This window comes from Gymnoscopelus braueri (genome assembly GCF_963280865.1).
Source record: "Gymnoscopelus braueri genome assembly, chromosome: 9".
Taxonomy (NCBI): Eukaryota; Metazoa; Chordata; class Actinopteri; order Myctophiformes; family Myctophidae; genus Gymnoscopelus; species Gymnoscopelus braueri.
Genome location: NC_137610.1, coordinates 54,361,056 through 54,374,624, shown reverse-complemented (window position 1 = coordinate 54,374,624; position 13,569 = coordinate 54,361,056). Strand labels below are relative to the sequence as shown.

Genomic DNA, 13,569 nt, shown 5'->3' with positions numbered 1-13,569 from the left:
ATCTTACTACTATATAATTGACAAAAGCTCCGAATGTTCGGCAGCGATTCGCAAGCACAGGATCACTCCACATGCCTCCAAGCTGGAGGCCTCACAGACTGTTGATCAGAGCTATGGCTATCATTTAGGCATCTTACCCCCACCTCCATCAGTGATCAGACTCTCGGTTTGATTGATTCTCTGATTCGCCTATCAGACCCTCAGCCTGATCTGGCAGGTTGCCATAGCAACCAGATACAGGAAGTCTGACCTCTTTATCACATGACCGAGGTTGGGAGGTTGGGAGGTTGGGACTAGAGCAGAGGTCTTCAACAGGGGGTCCGCGACCCCTAGGGGGTCCGCGGAGGTACTGCAGGGGGTCCGCGAAATTGTTGTTTGCTTAAAAAATATTTTTGTTTTTTAAAACTTTAAAAACTTTTTTTTTTTAATGTTTTCTTCAAAAATGTCAATTTGTCTTTAAACATAACATGACATATTTTAATAGTTTAGTATTGAATGCACAATAACATGCTATGTTTATACATATTTTGTAGAGAAAGGTCAGTGGCGTCAGTTGGCGTCAAAAGCTAAGGTATGGCAAGGTTATGGGTTGCCAACTCCCGGAGATTAAAATAAGGGACACCTATCCTTTTTTTAGGGGGTCAAACCCCCCAAAACCCCCGAAATACATAGAAAACTATGCATTATACCTATAACACAATTCAAACACAATGGTCTTACACCTGCATTAGGCTACTATTCATGATCTTTTTTTTTTTTTTCTGGATCCAGAAAGGTCCCCCTGAGAAAGGTCCTTTTGCACACCTACTGGGAAAACTTGTGCGTATGAGCAGGCAACCATTTTTCATGTTTATTTATATGAAACACAATTTTATACATACGTATACGATATATGTGTTAGCCTACCCCCTATCCTACGAGGTAGGGGGTCCCTGCTCCATCACCCCATCAGTTTGGGGGTCCCTGGCCTGAAAAGGTTGAAGACCCCTGGACTAGAGGTTAGGGCCGCAAAGCAAAGCGGGGAGGGAGGAGAGGAGAGGAGAGGAGAGGAGCCGAGAGGAGAGGCCAGAGGCCGGACTTCGCATGACGTGTGTGCAGAGCTATAATTAGGGCAGGTCGCCGTCATGGTTCAGAATATCTCTTACAGAGCCATGCCACGGAAAAGAAAGCCATCTCTGGGCCGTCTGGACCCGAAACGCCAAGCGCAAGTGTTTCCGTCGTGCAGGAGAACATCTAAACGCAACACGCTGTAAAAGCAAGAGCGTAAAGCGTAAAAGGACCACAAAAAAGGACAGAAACTTCAGAAGAGAATCTGTTACACGCACCACTAAAGCACGAGGAGGGAATTGACTATTTAGAAGGGTTGACAGAGGAAATGTTTGGAGACGATGACGAGTGGTGGTTTAAACGATGGTGCAATAGCGATGGTGTCTTAACTTTGAGCCAAGAAGACACCAGCCATGTAAATCGGGAAGAACTTGAACAATACAATGTGGGCGAGGATGAAGAGGATGATGACGTGAATCTGTTACACACACCACTAAAGCACGAGGAGGAAATTTACTATTTAGAAGGGACGACAGAGGAAATGTTTGGAGAGTTTGAAGCGGCCCTGACATCTGATGAGTCTTGGACTCTGTCTGGACCAAACCTTCGGATAGTTTTCCTAAATGAACCAAAACCACCTCACTGGTCTTTCTCAAACTTGTGTTTGTTTTGTTGTTGTTATTTTAGTTCAAAGCACTCTTGTACAAGATGGGAAACATGGTATGCAGCAATAAATGCACTACTATATAAACACAGCAACATATTTTAACCAATCTGTATGGTAGAGTATGTTAATACAATATAACTAATGCAACGGCCTGGAATTTGAACCCGGGTCTCCTGTGTGGAACCACAATGAAAATAGGACCACAATGAAAATAAGTCGCAAGACTTTTATGTGTCTGTATCCTTGACGTTTCTACGATGAACATGATGTAACATGTGTTTTTTCCTGTATAACCAGGGGTGCACATAACTGGTACGCAGGTGCGCATGCGCACCCAAAATAAATAATGCGCGGCACATCAGACGACGCGAGGCGCTTTTGCGTACCAACAGCTGGGACAGGAATTTCCTAGCTTTTATCTTTTAGCAAAACTAAAAAATAAAAGCCTGGAGATCGAGGCTAGGAATTTACTTTCTGAAGCCACACTCACACAATCACGCTAAAGCACGCGTCGGCCCCATACACAGCCATTAGGCTGGAGGGGGAGAGGACGCATGCTGCACGTGATTGTGTGAGTGTCTCGCATCGCCTCGCATTGCCTAGCTGCGTGCACGCAGCCAGCAGCGGCTGTTAGAGGCACTCGTCACCGATGATAAACGCAAAATATGCCGTAAACGTCCAAATCTGGCGGATAAAAGCAGCGCAGCACAGCACAGGGCACCAACCTTGGGGGCTTCACCAAACGGTATGAGGGGGAAAAAAGGCTAAAATCGGCGGAATTTGGAAGTAGAGCGTCCTTTTTTCTCGCGCAGCAGCACCCCCCCCCCCCCCCCCCCCCCCCCGTTGACAAAACGGGACGGGACCATTTATTTGTTGCGCACCAAGTCACATCTCCAGGTGCTCGTCTGAGTACCAGACCTAATAAGTTATGTGCACCCCTGTGTATAACGTCTAATAAATCTTACAGATTGCATATTTAAAGCTACACACACCAGCGCTGTTTCCTAAACAATCAACACAATATGTAAAACGATGACGTATTAGTAATATTGTCCCGGGCTGCTGTTCTACATATTGCTATGTGAATAAATCACAGATTGAGGCTTTAACCTTTGGCTTTTATGAAATATACGAGACCATTAGGGTTTTATGGAAGATGTTTCTGAACATGTTTGACCACTTCAAAACAATCTCTCTAAAAAAAAATCTTATTTTCTATCAATCACACCCCCCATGAAGACTTGAATTCATGGAGATTTTTTTGTTTTTGTTGCATTCCTAAGCCAATAATTTGATGACCGGGTCATCGGTCAGTAGGAGATTCAGCAGGAGACTCTTTAGAGTCTCATACCAGAGACTGTTCATCAAATTATTGGCTTAAAAAAAAAAAATCTCTATGAATTCAAGCAAGGCTTCATGGGGTGTGTAATTGATAGCAAATAAGCATTTTTTTTTGGGTGGAACTACTCCTTTAATATAATCAAAAATAGCCCATCTATAAGCGACGCATTGAGAGCTTGTAGATCGGCTACTTTTGCTGCACAACATGCTTCGGTAGAAGACATGCATGGCCTCTATGGAATCAAAATGACTGAAATCAGTCGTGGCGACTGAGAGCTTTAACCCATTAACTGATTCACTGCCAATCACGTAGATCTACGCGAACTAAAAAAAAAAAATCTCCAATTTGACCCAAAGACCAAGGAGATATGATTTTTCGAAGATCTAGACTCCTATCCACTTCCTTGTTAAAGGAGAATACCGGACAAATTAAGTGTTGTCTTTGATGTCTCGTTACTCACCGACCGACGTGAAAAGTGGCGTTCTTTTTTTCCATAGATTCCCGTGTCGTCATTTTTTAAACCCCCTCCGTTGTCAGAATGGGAGCGCGTGGGTTAGGGAGATTCGTCTATTATAACCGATTTAACACTGGATGCTTGTTTCTTTCCAGAACCTGGCAACTCGTGTTGCCAGGTTCTGGAAACAAGCAACCAGTGTTAACTCGTTCGCCATTAACGGTGGCCTCGCAGGAAATTTCAACGCATGTTTGACTATCATGAGACGCCACAATGGCTAGCAGTAGAGAGAAAAACAACTTTGCCTCGGTTATAATAGACGAATCTCCCTAACCCACGCGCTCCCATTCTGACAACGGAGGGGGTTTAAAAAATGACGACACGGGAATCTATGGAAAAAAAGAACGCCACTTTTCACGTCGGTCGGTGAGTAACGAGACATCAAAGACAACACTTAATTTGTCCGGTATTCTCCTTTAACTTAAAACTTCTGTATCTCGGCTCCTGAGTACTTTTTTTTTCAATTAAAAACTCTGGCACTGGCTAAGAAAATATGAAAATACCTCTGGCAGTTAACACATTGACCGCCAGAGGTTAATCTCATAATGTACTCACCAGTGCCAACGTTTTATTGTTGTTTTTTGTTTTTTTCACGTCGCCACAGATCTTGTTAAAATCCTTAAGATTGAGCTGTGCACTGTTTGTAAACATCGCGGAGATCTCACTGCTTCTACCAGTGAAGACCACGTGTCAAACGGAGCCGCCATGTTTGAGTTCTGACCGTTTAAGTTAACATGGGAAATGCGAGGATGAAAAACTACATGTTTACAGGGGCTTTTACAGGGGTTTTTGGGTACGACTTAGAATGGAGACAGACGGGAAACAAAAAACGTGATCGCACTTCCGGTCGAGATCGGGTGGTGTTACACTGAAAATGGTCCCCCTAGAAAATTAAAAAAAAAAAAAATTTAACCGTTGGATTTAACGGCCCGTAGAACTACGGGCCCGGCGGTCAATGTGTTAATGGGTTAAGACCGGGAACGCATCTGTGTCATTTTAAGATATCTTTGGCTATTCAGAAATAGCAGATCTACAAGCTCATAGCGCGGCAACGAGTGCCGCGCTACGAGCTTGTAGATCTGCTATTTTCGAAAAATCGTGAACATGTGTGCAAATCTTTCAATATATATTTTTCAAAGTGAAAATTTTTAACTCAAATCTTTGCTTCTGGGGATTCTACAAATGTCTTCTAAATCCTAACAGTTATTTTTTTCTTTTTTTTTACTTATGTTGCGATAATATCAGTGGTTCTCAAACTTTTTCAAGTCAAGGACCATCCAAAATTATATGTATTTGGCCGCGGACCCCCATCTCAAAATATTTTGTTCCAGGGACCCCCCAGAAGCAAAGATTTAAGTAAAAATGTTCGCTTTAAAAATATATATATATATTCAAAAATGTGCACACATTTTCACGATTTTCCAAAAAATTGCAGATCTACAAGCTCATAGCGCGGCACTCGGTGCCGCGCTATGAGCTTGTAGATCTGCAATTTTTTCGAATAGCCCAAAGAAATCTTAAAATGCCACAGACACAGATGCGTTTCCCGGGTCTCAATGGGTTAATAATCCAATGTGGGGGGGGGGGGGGGGGCGGGAGTTGAACTCACGGGGTCGGTCAGCATGGTGCGGAGGTGCGAGGCCAGCGCCAGCACCGCCAGGCAGTTGAACAGCACGCCGTTGACCACGGCGTACCAGAAGCTCCGCGACGGCAGCAGCATGACGAAGGTGACCACGAAGTCGGCGTAGAGCACCAGGAACCAGGTGACGAAGGCGCACACCATGCCGCAGCCGTCCTGGATGAACCACACCCTGTGGGGCTCCGCCCCCCCCCGCCGGCCCCCCGCCCCCGGGGCCCAGACCGCCGCCCACCGAAGCCTCCTCGTCCCGGTCCCCGTCCCCCAGCAGGGGGTGGTGCTGCTCCACGTCTCGCAGCCGGTGAGCGGAGGACATTCTGCCCTGTGTGGAGGGAGAGAGAGAGAGAGAGAAGAAGAGCAATATTAACTCTTTGACTGCCAGAGTATTTTCATAAAGTACTCCCCCAGTGCCAGCAATTTTCGTGTTTTTTTATTTTTATATTTTGAATTTTTCTCATGAAAATAATTTAAGGACACATATTTTAAAGACGCAGCACAAATCCGCCACTAGAGAGCAGCACATGACAGCGTGATCAGGTCGTTGGGTCTCTCTCACCCTTCTTGATAGATTAGACAGGGAAAAACATGAAAACGGAAGTGACGTCGTCCCAGATTGTTTTGATCGGCAAAAATTACGATGTGATACACGACGGCGATGACTGATCGTCACCCAGACCATAGATTATAGAAGAGAACCTGTCCGTTTGTCCGTTATACCGTGTGAAAAATCGTTTATTTACCTATTTTGGACGAAAATGACTGGGGAAAAAAAATCTAAAACCGGAAACGGAATCCAGGCCATGAAACCGGATGCAGATGTCCGTGAAGTAAGTGGAACTCGAGAATAACATTGAATATTAAGCAGCATAGCGCAATCAGAGATTAAACAATGAACGCGCATCCAGCGCGTCGAACGCGTCGACGGCCAACTGGACAAAGTAGCACTTGACGCGTTATCGCGTCGTCCGCAGTCAAAGAGTTAACCCATTCAAGGGCGCCGATACTGTGGGTGCCTCGGGGCTAAAAGCACCCATCACAAACTCATCACAAAAAAAAGAAAAAGAAAAAACCACCGACATCTTCACTTCATGCATTTTTGGTACCAAACGAACCAAATTAAAGTAACAAAAAAAAACTAAAAAAGTAACAAACCCGGAAAATAACCGCAAATCTACGCGCGCACACGGAACGGCCGCGCATGCACGCGCGCTGCGCGAGCGTCCGTTGCGCACCCAGAAGCGCGGACATAAATCGGCGCCCCCTGAACCCATTGATAAGACCTTGAGGCAGATTCTACAAATAATGTCTTCTAAAACAGTAGTTCTCACACTTTTTGTCCGTGCCAAGAACCCCCGAATTGATATGTACTTGGCCCGGGAACCCCTGATCTGAAAAGGTTTTGTGCCAGGGAACCCCGGAAGAGAAGATTTGTGTTAAAAGATGATTTCGAAAATATATATCTGCCATTTCTGAGAACCACTGTTCTAAACCACTGTTCTAAACCACTGTTCTAAACCACTGTTCTAAACCCTAAGAGTTTTCTGAAAAACGTATGTTGCTATATATATACATAGCTAACGTCTAAAATGGGGCACTCGGGTGGCGCAGTGGTAAAGTCCCTGCCCACCACCACGGAGGTTGTAGGTTCGAATCCACAGTGGTGCATCCGGCTTTGTCGAGCGTCTACACGAACACAATAGGCCCGTGTTCTGGGTAGAAAGGCCGAGCCAATCGAACGAAGCTATGGGAAAATAACACTGGGACAGGAAACGGGTATATATGGAACCTTCTGAAAACCTGGGACGACATTTATGCACAAAGCCGATAACAGTGGCTACGTACAGTATTACATAAACACGTACGTGCTACATGTCGTTGCTGTCAGGCAGAAACCTCCCTCCATATTTTAACTTTTTGTGTTTTTTCGTAAATGAATGGCCTACTTCAGTAGTTTTCAACCCATTTCATATCAAGGACCATTATTTATTCGTCATTTGAGCCACGGACCACCATTTGATGAGATTTAGACTCTCAGACCCAAAACTTTGGAACATTTTGTTGTCGTTGGATAAGATCTTGTCAAAATAACAATTATTCTACATCCTCTAATTGCGTAGACTTCTTGTAAATTAAGTAATGCAGATGTTTAACTAATTTAACTCTAGTCTTGAGAGCGTAAAATGAAACCAAATGGACCCACCAAGGGTCCATTTGGTTTCATTTTACTCTCTCAAGAGTTAAAGATCTAGTAATAAGGGTCCATTTGGTTTCATTTTACTCTCAAGAGTTAAAGATCTATAAGGGTCCATTTGGTTACATTTTACTCTCAAGAGTTAAAGATCTATAAGGGTCCATTTGGTTACATTTTACACTCAAGAGTTAAAGATCTATAAGGGTCCATTTGGTTTCATTTTACACTCAAGAGTTAAAGATCTAATAAGGGTCCATTTGGTTACATTTTACGCTCTCAAGAGTTAAAGATCTATAAGGGTCCATTTGGTTACATTTTACGCTCTCAAGAGTTAAAGATCTAATAAGGGTCCATTTGGTTACATTTTACACTCTCAAGAGTTAAAGATCTAATAAGGGTTCCATTTGGTTACATTTTACACTCTCAAGAGTTAAAGATCTATAAGGGTCCATTTGGTTACATTTTACTCTCAAGAGTTAAAGATCTAATAAGGGTCCATTTGGTTACATTTTACTCTCAAGAGTTAAAGATCTATAAGGGTCCATTTGGTTACATTTTACTCTCAAGAGTTAAAGATCTATAAGGGTCCATTTGGTTACATTTTACGCTCTCAAGAGTTAAAGATCTAATAAGGGTCCATTTGGTTACATTTTACACTCTCAAGAGTTAAAGATCTATAAGGGTCCATTTGGTTTCATTTTACACTCTCAAGAGTTAAAGATCTATAAGGGTCCATTTGGTTTCATTTTACACTCTCAAGAGTTAAAGATCTATAAGGGTCCATTTGGTTACATTTTACGCTCTCAAGAGTTAAAGATCTATAAGGGTCCATTTGGTTACATTTTACACTCTCAAGAGTTAAAGATCTATAAGGGTCCATTTGGTTACATTTTACTCTCAAGAGTTAAAGATCTAATAAGGGTCCATTTGGTTACATTTTACACTCTCAAGAGTTAAAGATCTATAAGGGTCCATTTGGTTACATTTTACTCTCAAGAGTTAAAGATCTAATAAGGGTCCATTTGGTTACATTTTACTCTCAAGAGTTAAAGATCTATAAGGGTCCATTTGGTTACATTTTACTCTCAAGAGTTAAAGATCTATAAGGGTCCATTTGGTTACATTTTACACTCTCAAGAGTTAAAGATCTATAAGGGTCCATTTGGTTTCATTTTACACTCTCAAGAGTTAAAGATCTATAAGGGTCCATTTGGTTTCATTTTACACTCTCAAGAGTTAAAGATCTATAAGGGTCCATTTGGTTACATTTTACGCTCTCAAGAGTTAAAGATCTATAAGGGTCCATTTGGTTACATTTTACACTCTCAAGAGTTAAAGATCTATAAGGGTCATTTGGTTACATTTTACACTCAAGAGTTAAAGATCTATAAGGGTCCATTTGGTTACATTTTACACTCTCAAGAGTTAAAGATCTATAAGGGTCCATTTGGTTACATTTTACACTCTCAAGAGTTAAAGATCTATAAGGATCCATTTGGTTACATTTTACACTCTCAAGAGTTAAAGATCTATAAGGGTCCATTTGGTTTCATTTTACACTCTCAAGAGTTAAAGATCTAATAAGGGTCCATTTGGTTACTAACTCTCCATTTAGCTGGGGACCACCTGGAATCCGGTTGAGAACCACTGCCCTACTTGCTCATACTACAGCGTCACACAAAAAGCATCAAAAGTAGCAGATCTGAGCTTGTAGATCTGCTACTTTTGCTGTTTTTGAATTTGAATCCTATAAAGTAGGATCTCCCCCTCCTCCCCCCCGTTTTCGCCATGCAGCTGTCATGTCACTCATTCTCACTGGAGCCCCCTGACCCCCCCTGGAATTATCAAAACAATTGGAAGCATGCCCAAATAAGCAACTCTTTAGAAACAAGCCCAAAAAAAACACAACCTGGTAATGTGACACAAGGCAAGTCGCAGGGAAACCTTGTATGATTGTACAAAAACCATTACTTTTCAAGAAATCAAATGAAAATTATTATTATTTATTCACAAGCTCTTGTTAATACTTTTCATCAACTTCCACTTTCAACATTTCCCCAAGTAGCGAATATAGCCGATCTACCAGCTCACAACGCATCGCATCAATGACTTGAGCGATGAAGTAGGCCCGTTAATTTATGAAAAATGTAGAAAAATCTGCCTGACAGTCACAGCGCCGATACGATCATGACTCGGCGGTCACTGAAACGCACAGGCACCGCAGCGTATTTCAGCTACGCCGATCTCTGTCAGTTTCCAACTGACAGAGACGACGTGTAAGCTCTCCCTAAGACAGCAGCAGCAACAGTGTGGAATCCAGTCAAATATACTAATCACTGGCAGGCGTGTTAATTATGGACTATAAGGTCGGAGTGGCTTACTGTCGGTATTGACCGAGAAGAAGGGTGTCAATCCCCTTTTCAATGCACTACTAGACCCCTGGGGGATGGATTATTTTTTCTGCTTCTTTTCGATTAATTTCCCATCCCTACTATAGGACTGAGAATACACTCTATTGCCCGTTCACCAGTGGTGGAAAGTAACTACGTACATTTACTTAAGTACTGTACTTTAAGTACAATGTTGAGGTATTTGTACTTTACATGAGTATTTCCAATCTCCAATACTTTTACTTCTACTCCACTACATTGGCAGAGGCAAATATTGTACTTTTACTCCACTACTAATTTGACATTTTTAGTTACTAGTTACTTTTCAAATGTAAATTATGATGATTATGAAACATACATTAACCACTTTAGCCCTATTTTATACCTAGGCTATTTGAAAATAGCCGATCTACAAGCTCACAACGCGTCGCAGCATTTTCAAACATTTTAGTACTTTTACTTTTGGTACTTTAAGTACATTTTGATACCAATACTTTTGTACTTTTACTCAAGTACATTTTGAATTTCTGACTTTTACTTGTAACAAGAATATTTCTTTAAATTGCAGTATTGATACTTTTACTTAAGTACAACATTTGAGTACTTTTTCCACCACTGCCCAGCCCTAATAAAGGTCTGAGAACAGACTCTATTGCCCGTTACCAGAGTCAATATGCACTTACTTTAAGTCAGCCTCTACTTCATAGCGTTGTCATCTCTAGTTTCAGTTCCATCGTCCATAGAGGGTCAACGCTCCTACGCTGTGAGACCATTAAAAGAGCAGAGGTTTGAAGCAAACCATGGAACAAGTTACTAAGTGATTTAAATAAATACTATAGCTCTATATGCCGATAGTACTTGCTATAGAGTGTTTGTTCAGTAGCAGGGTGAGGGATCTCCCCGTTTCTCCAGCTTTTTAGTAAAGCAGAAAATGCATTTTCGAAATTATGTTCCATGCAGAATACACGATAAACAAGTGAAATTTGAAGTTATGAAACAAAAACTAAAATGAGCACAGACACGGCAGGGTCTGAAATTCTATAAAACGGTGTCTGATAAATGGGTTCTCTCTCCTGATTGGATGAAATCGGTGTCCCACCTGGAAGATGTATTTACTGTCTAGAGCAGGGGTCTTCAACAGGGGGTCCGGGACCCCTAGGGGGTCCTCAGAGTTACTACAGGGGGTCCGCCAAATCTTAGTTTGGTATGATTATTTGTTTTACCTTAAACCATTTGAAACCTAGCATCCCTTTTCTGAGGAGAACTTTAGACAAAAATAGCAGATCTACAAGCTCACAACGCCTCGCGCTGCGAGGCGTTGAGAGCTTGTAGATCTGCTATTTTTGGCAAAGAGGTGTTTGGTGTAGAGGGAAAAAAAGAGCAGACCAATTTAACAAAAAAAGCTGAATCTGAAACACAATTTTATGCAATATAGAGTAGGGGGTCCCTGCTTCATCTCTCTCTCAGCTAGGGGGTCCTTGGGCTGAAAACGTTGAAGACCCCCTGCAGTGATTATTCTCAATGATTATAGATAAGAGCTTTTAACTTAATGTTGTTTTAATCAGGAAATGTCACCAACACCAGCTTGAAAGTATTCAAACAGCTGTGTGTGTGTGTGTGTGTGTGTGTGTGTGTGTGTGTGTGTGTGTGTGTGTGTTATTACATATAACTAACACACACACACACACACACACACAGAGATAACTACATTATTACACATAAAGGTGCCACAAATAAAGAGGTGCTCAGTAGTAACATTGCAGTTGTTCCTTCTCGTCATAAACAAGGAAGGCTAGGTAGTTTTAGCATCATATATTCACTAACATGACAGCTATAACAGCTGCTTATTAATGCACACAATGCGACCTGTTACTTAAAAGTGCCATTAACTTAAACCGCAAACTAAACGAGATTAGCCTTAACAGGACTTAATGCCATAGCATCTCTAATTAGTAGCTCGAGAGTACATATCTAACGGTAGCCACAATGCTAACACATATGTAACTGTAGCTGATGCTAACATACATACAGCACATAGCTGAAGCTAATGCTAACATGCTAACCGTAGCTAATGCTAACATACATTCAGCATACAACTGAAGCTAATGCTAACATGCTAACTGTAGCTAATGCTAACATGCTAACCGTAGCTAATGCTAACATACATTCAGCATACAACTGAAGCTAATGCTAACATGCTAACTGTAGCTAATGCTAACATGCTAACCGTAGCTAATGCTAACATACATTCAGCATGCAACTGAAGCTAATGCTAACATGCTAACTGTAGCTAATGCTAACACGCTAACTGTAGCTCAAAGCTAACATCTGGCTATCAGCTGTTGCAGCGACAAGGTGGAAGATAGAGGTTGATCCGTCATCATCATACATGATATTTATAGATCATATTTTGTTTAATTCCTTACCACGAGGAGAATCCACAGTTATGTTTTTTTTGGGGGGGGGGGGGTCATAGAGATCAAGTTATTCGTGTTTTCTAAATTCCTAATTAAATAGTTGTTGTTTTGAATGAACGCCCCAATCGCCGGCAAATTGTTTTTATTTGGAGTTGTGTGGTGCGTATTTCCGGTGTTTCGCCGAAATTGGTGACTTGTTGAATTCAGTGACCCCAGGGGATCCTGTACGTTTGGTGTTGTATTAGTATTATTATTATGTGTTGTATAAGTATAACTACAATACATAAATAACCTTATTTGAATACCAAATGTTCGTTTCAGGTGAGCTACTACTACAGATAGCCAGTGGTGGAAAGTAACTAAGTACATTTACTTAAGTACTGTACTTAAGTACAATTTTGAGGCATTTGTACTTTACTTGAGTATTTCCAATTTCCAATACTTTTACTTCTACTCCACTACATCTCAGAGGCAAATATTGTACTTTTACTCCACTACAATTATTTGAAAACTTTAGTTACTAGTTAGTTTTCAGACATAAACTATGATATTATGAAACATACATTAAAGGTAGTGTAAGTGATTTGCAAAGTTTCAAATAATTGCAAAATGGGTATATGTTCTGATAGTACTCGTTACTATAGGGTGTCCTGTCCATATAAAGAGTCTCCATGTCTCTCCAGCTCTTTATAAAACAGAAAATGTATTTTGTAGTTTTTTTTTGTTTTTTTTTAGTTTCATTTCCAATTTTATCCAACCAGGACAGAGAACTCAATCAGGACACATATTAAACAAGTGAAATTGGAAGTGATGACACTAAGAAATGAGCATGCAAAATTTGAACTGAAAACTATACAAATTAAGCTTAAAATGGGTACTTTCTCCTGATTGGCTGAGATTTTGACACCTACCGAAAAATGTATTTTCTGTTTATTAAAGAGCTGGAGAGACAGGGAGACATCTGTTACTGAAAAAACACTCTATAGCAATGATTACTCAGTAAAGTAAATCAGAATATAGTATTTTAACCTTTTAAAAAAATACTTTTTGTTTTAACCAAAAAATATCACTTACCCTACCTTTAACCACTTTAACCCTATTTTATACCTACGCTATTTGAAAATAGCAGATCTACAAGCTCACAACGCGTCGCATCGCGACGCGTTGTGAGCTTGTAGATCTGCTATTTTCAAATATTTTACTTTTGGTACTTTAAGTACATTTTGATGCCAATACTTTTGTACTTTTACTCAAGTAAATTTTGAATTCTGGACTTTTACTTGTAACAGAGTATTTTTATATTGCAGTATTGGTACTTTTACTTAAGTAAAGAATTTGAGTACTTTTTCCACCACTGCAGATAGC

The 13,569-nt window shown here is 41.0% G+C and overlaps 1 protein-coding gene across 1 annotated transcript in view; it reads right to left on the bottom strand.

The window, feature by feature from the left end:
- The window catches only part of LOC308091378 (palmitoyltransferase ZDHHC7-like), a 28,100-nt gene extending 15,739 nt beyond the window's left edge, over window positions 1–12,361 (bottom strand). Inside the window, 4 exon segments of the mRNA XM_080436963.1 lie at window positions 5,180–5,380; window positions 5,382–5,528; window positions 10,471–10,548; window positions 12,214–12,361. Coding sequence (XP_080293089.1) covers window positions 5,180–5,380; window positions 5,382–5,522 — 342 coding nt within the window. The 5' untranslated portion in view covers window positions 5,523–5,528; window positions 10,471–10,548; window positions 12,214–12,361.
- Window positions 12,362–13,569: the final 1,208 nt, after the last annotated feature.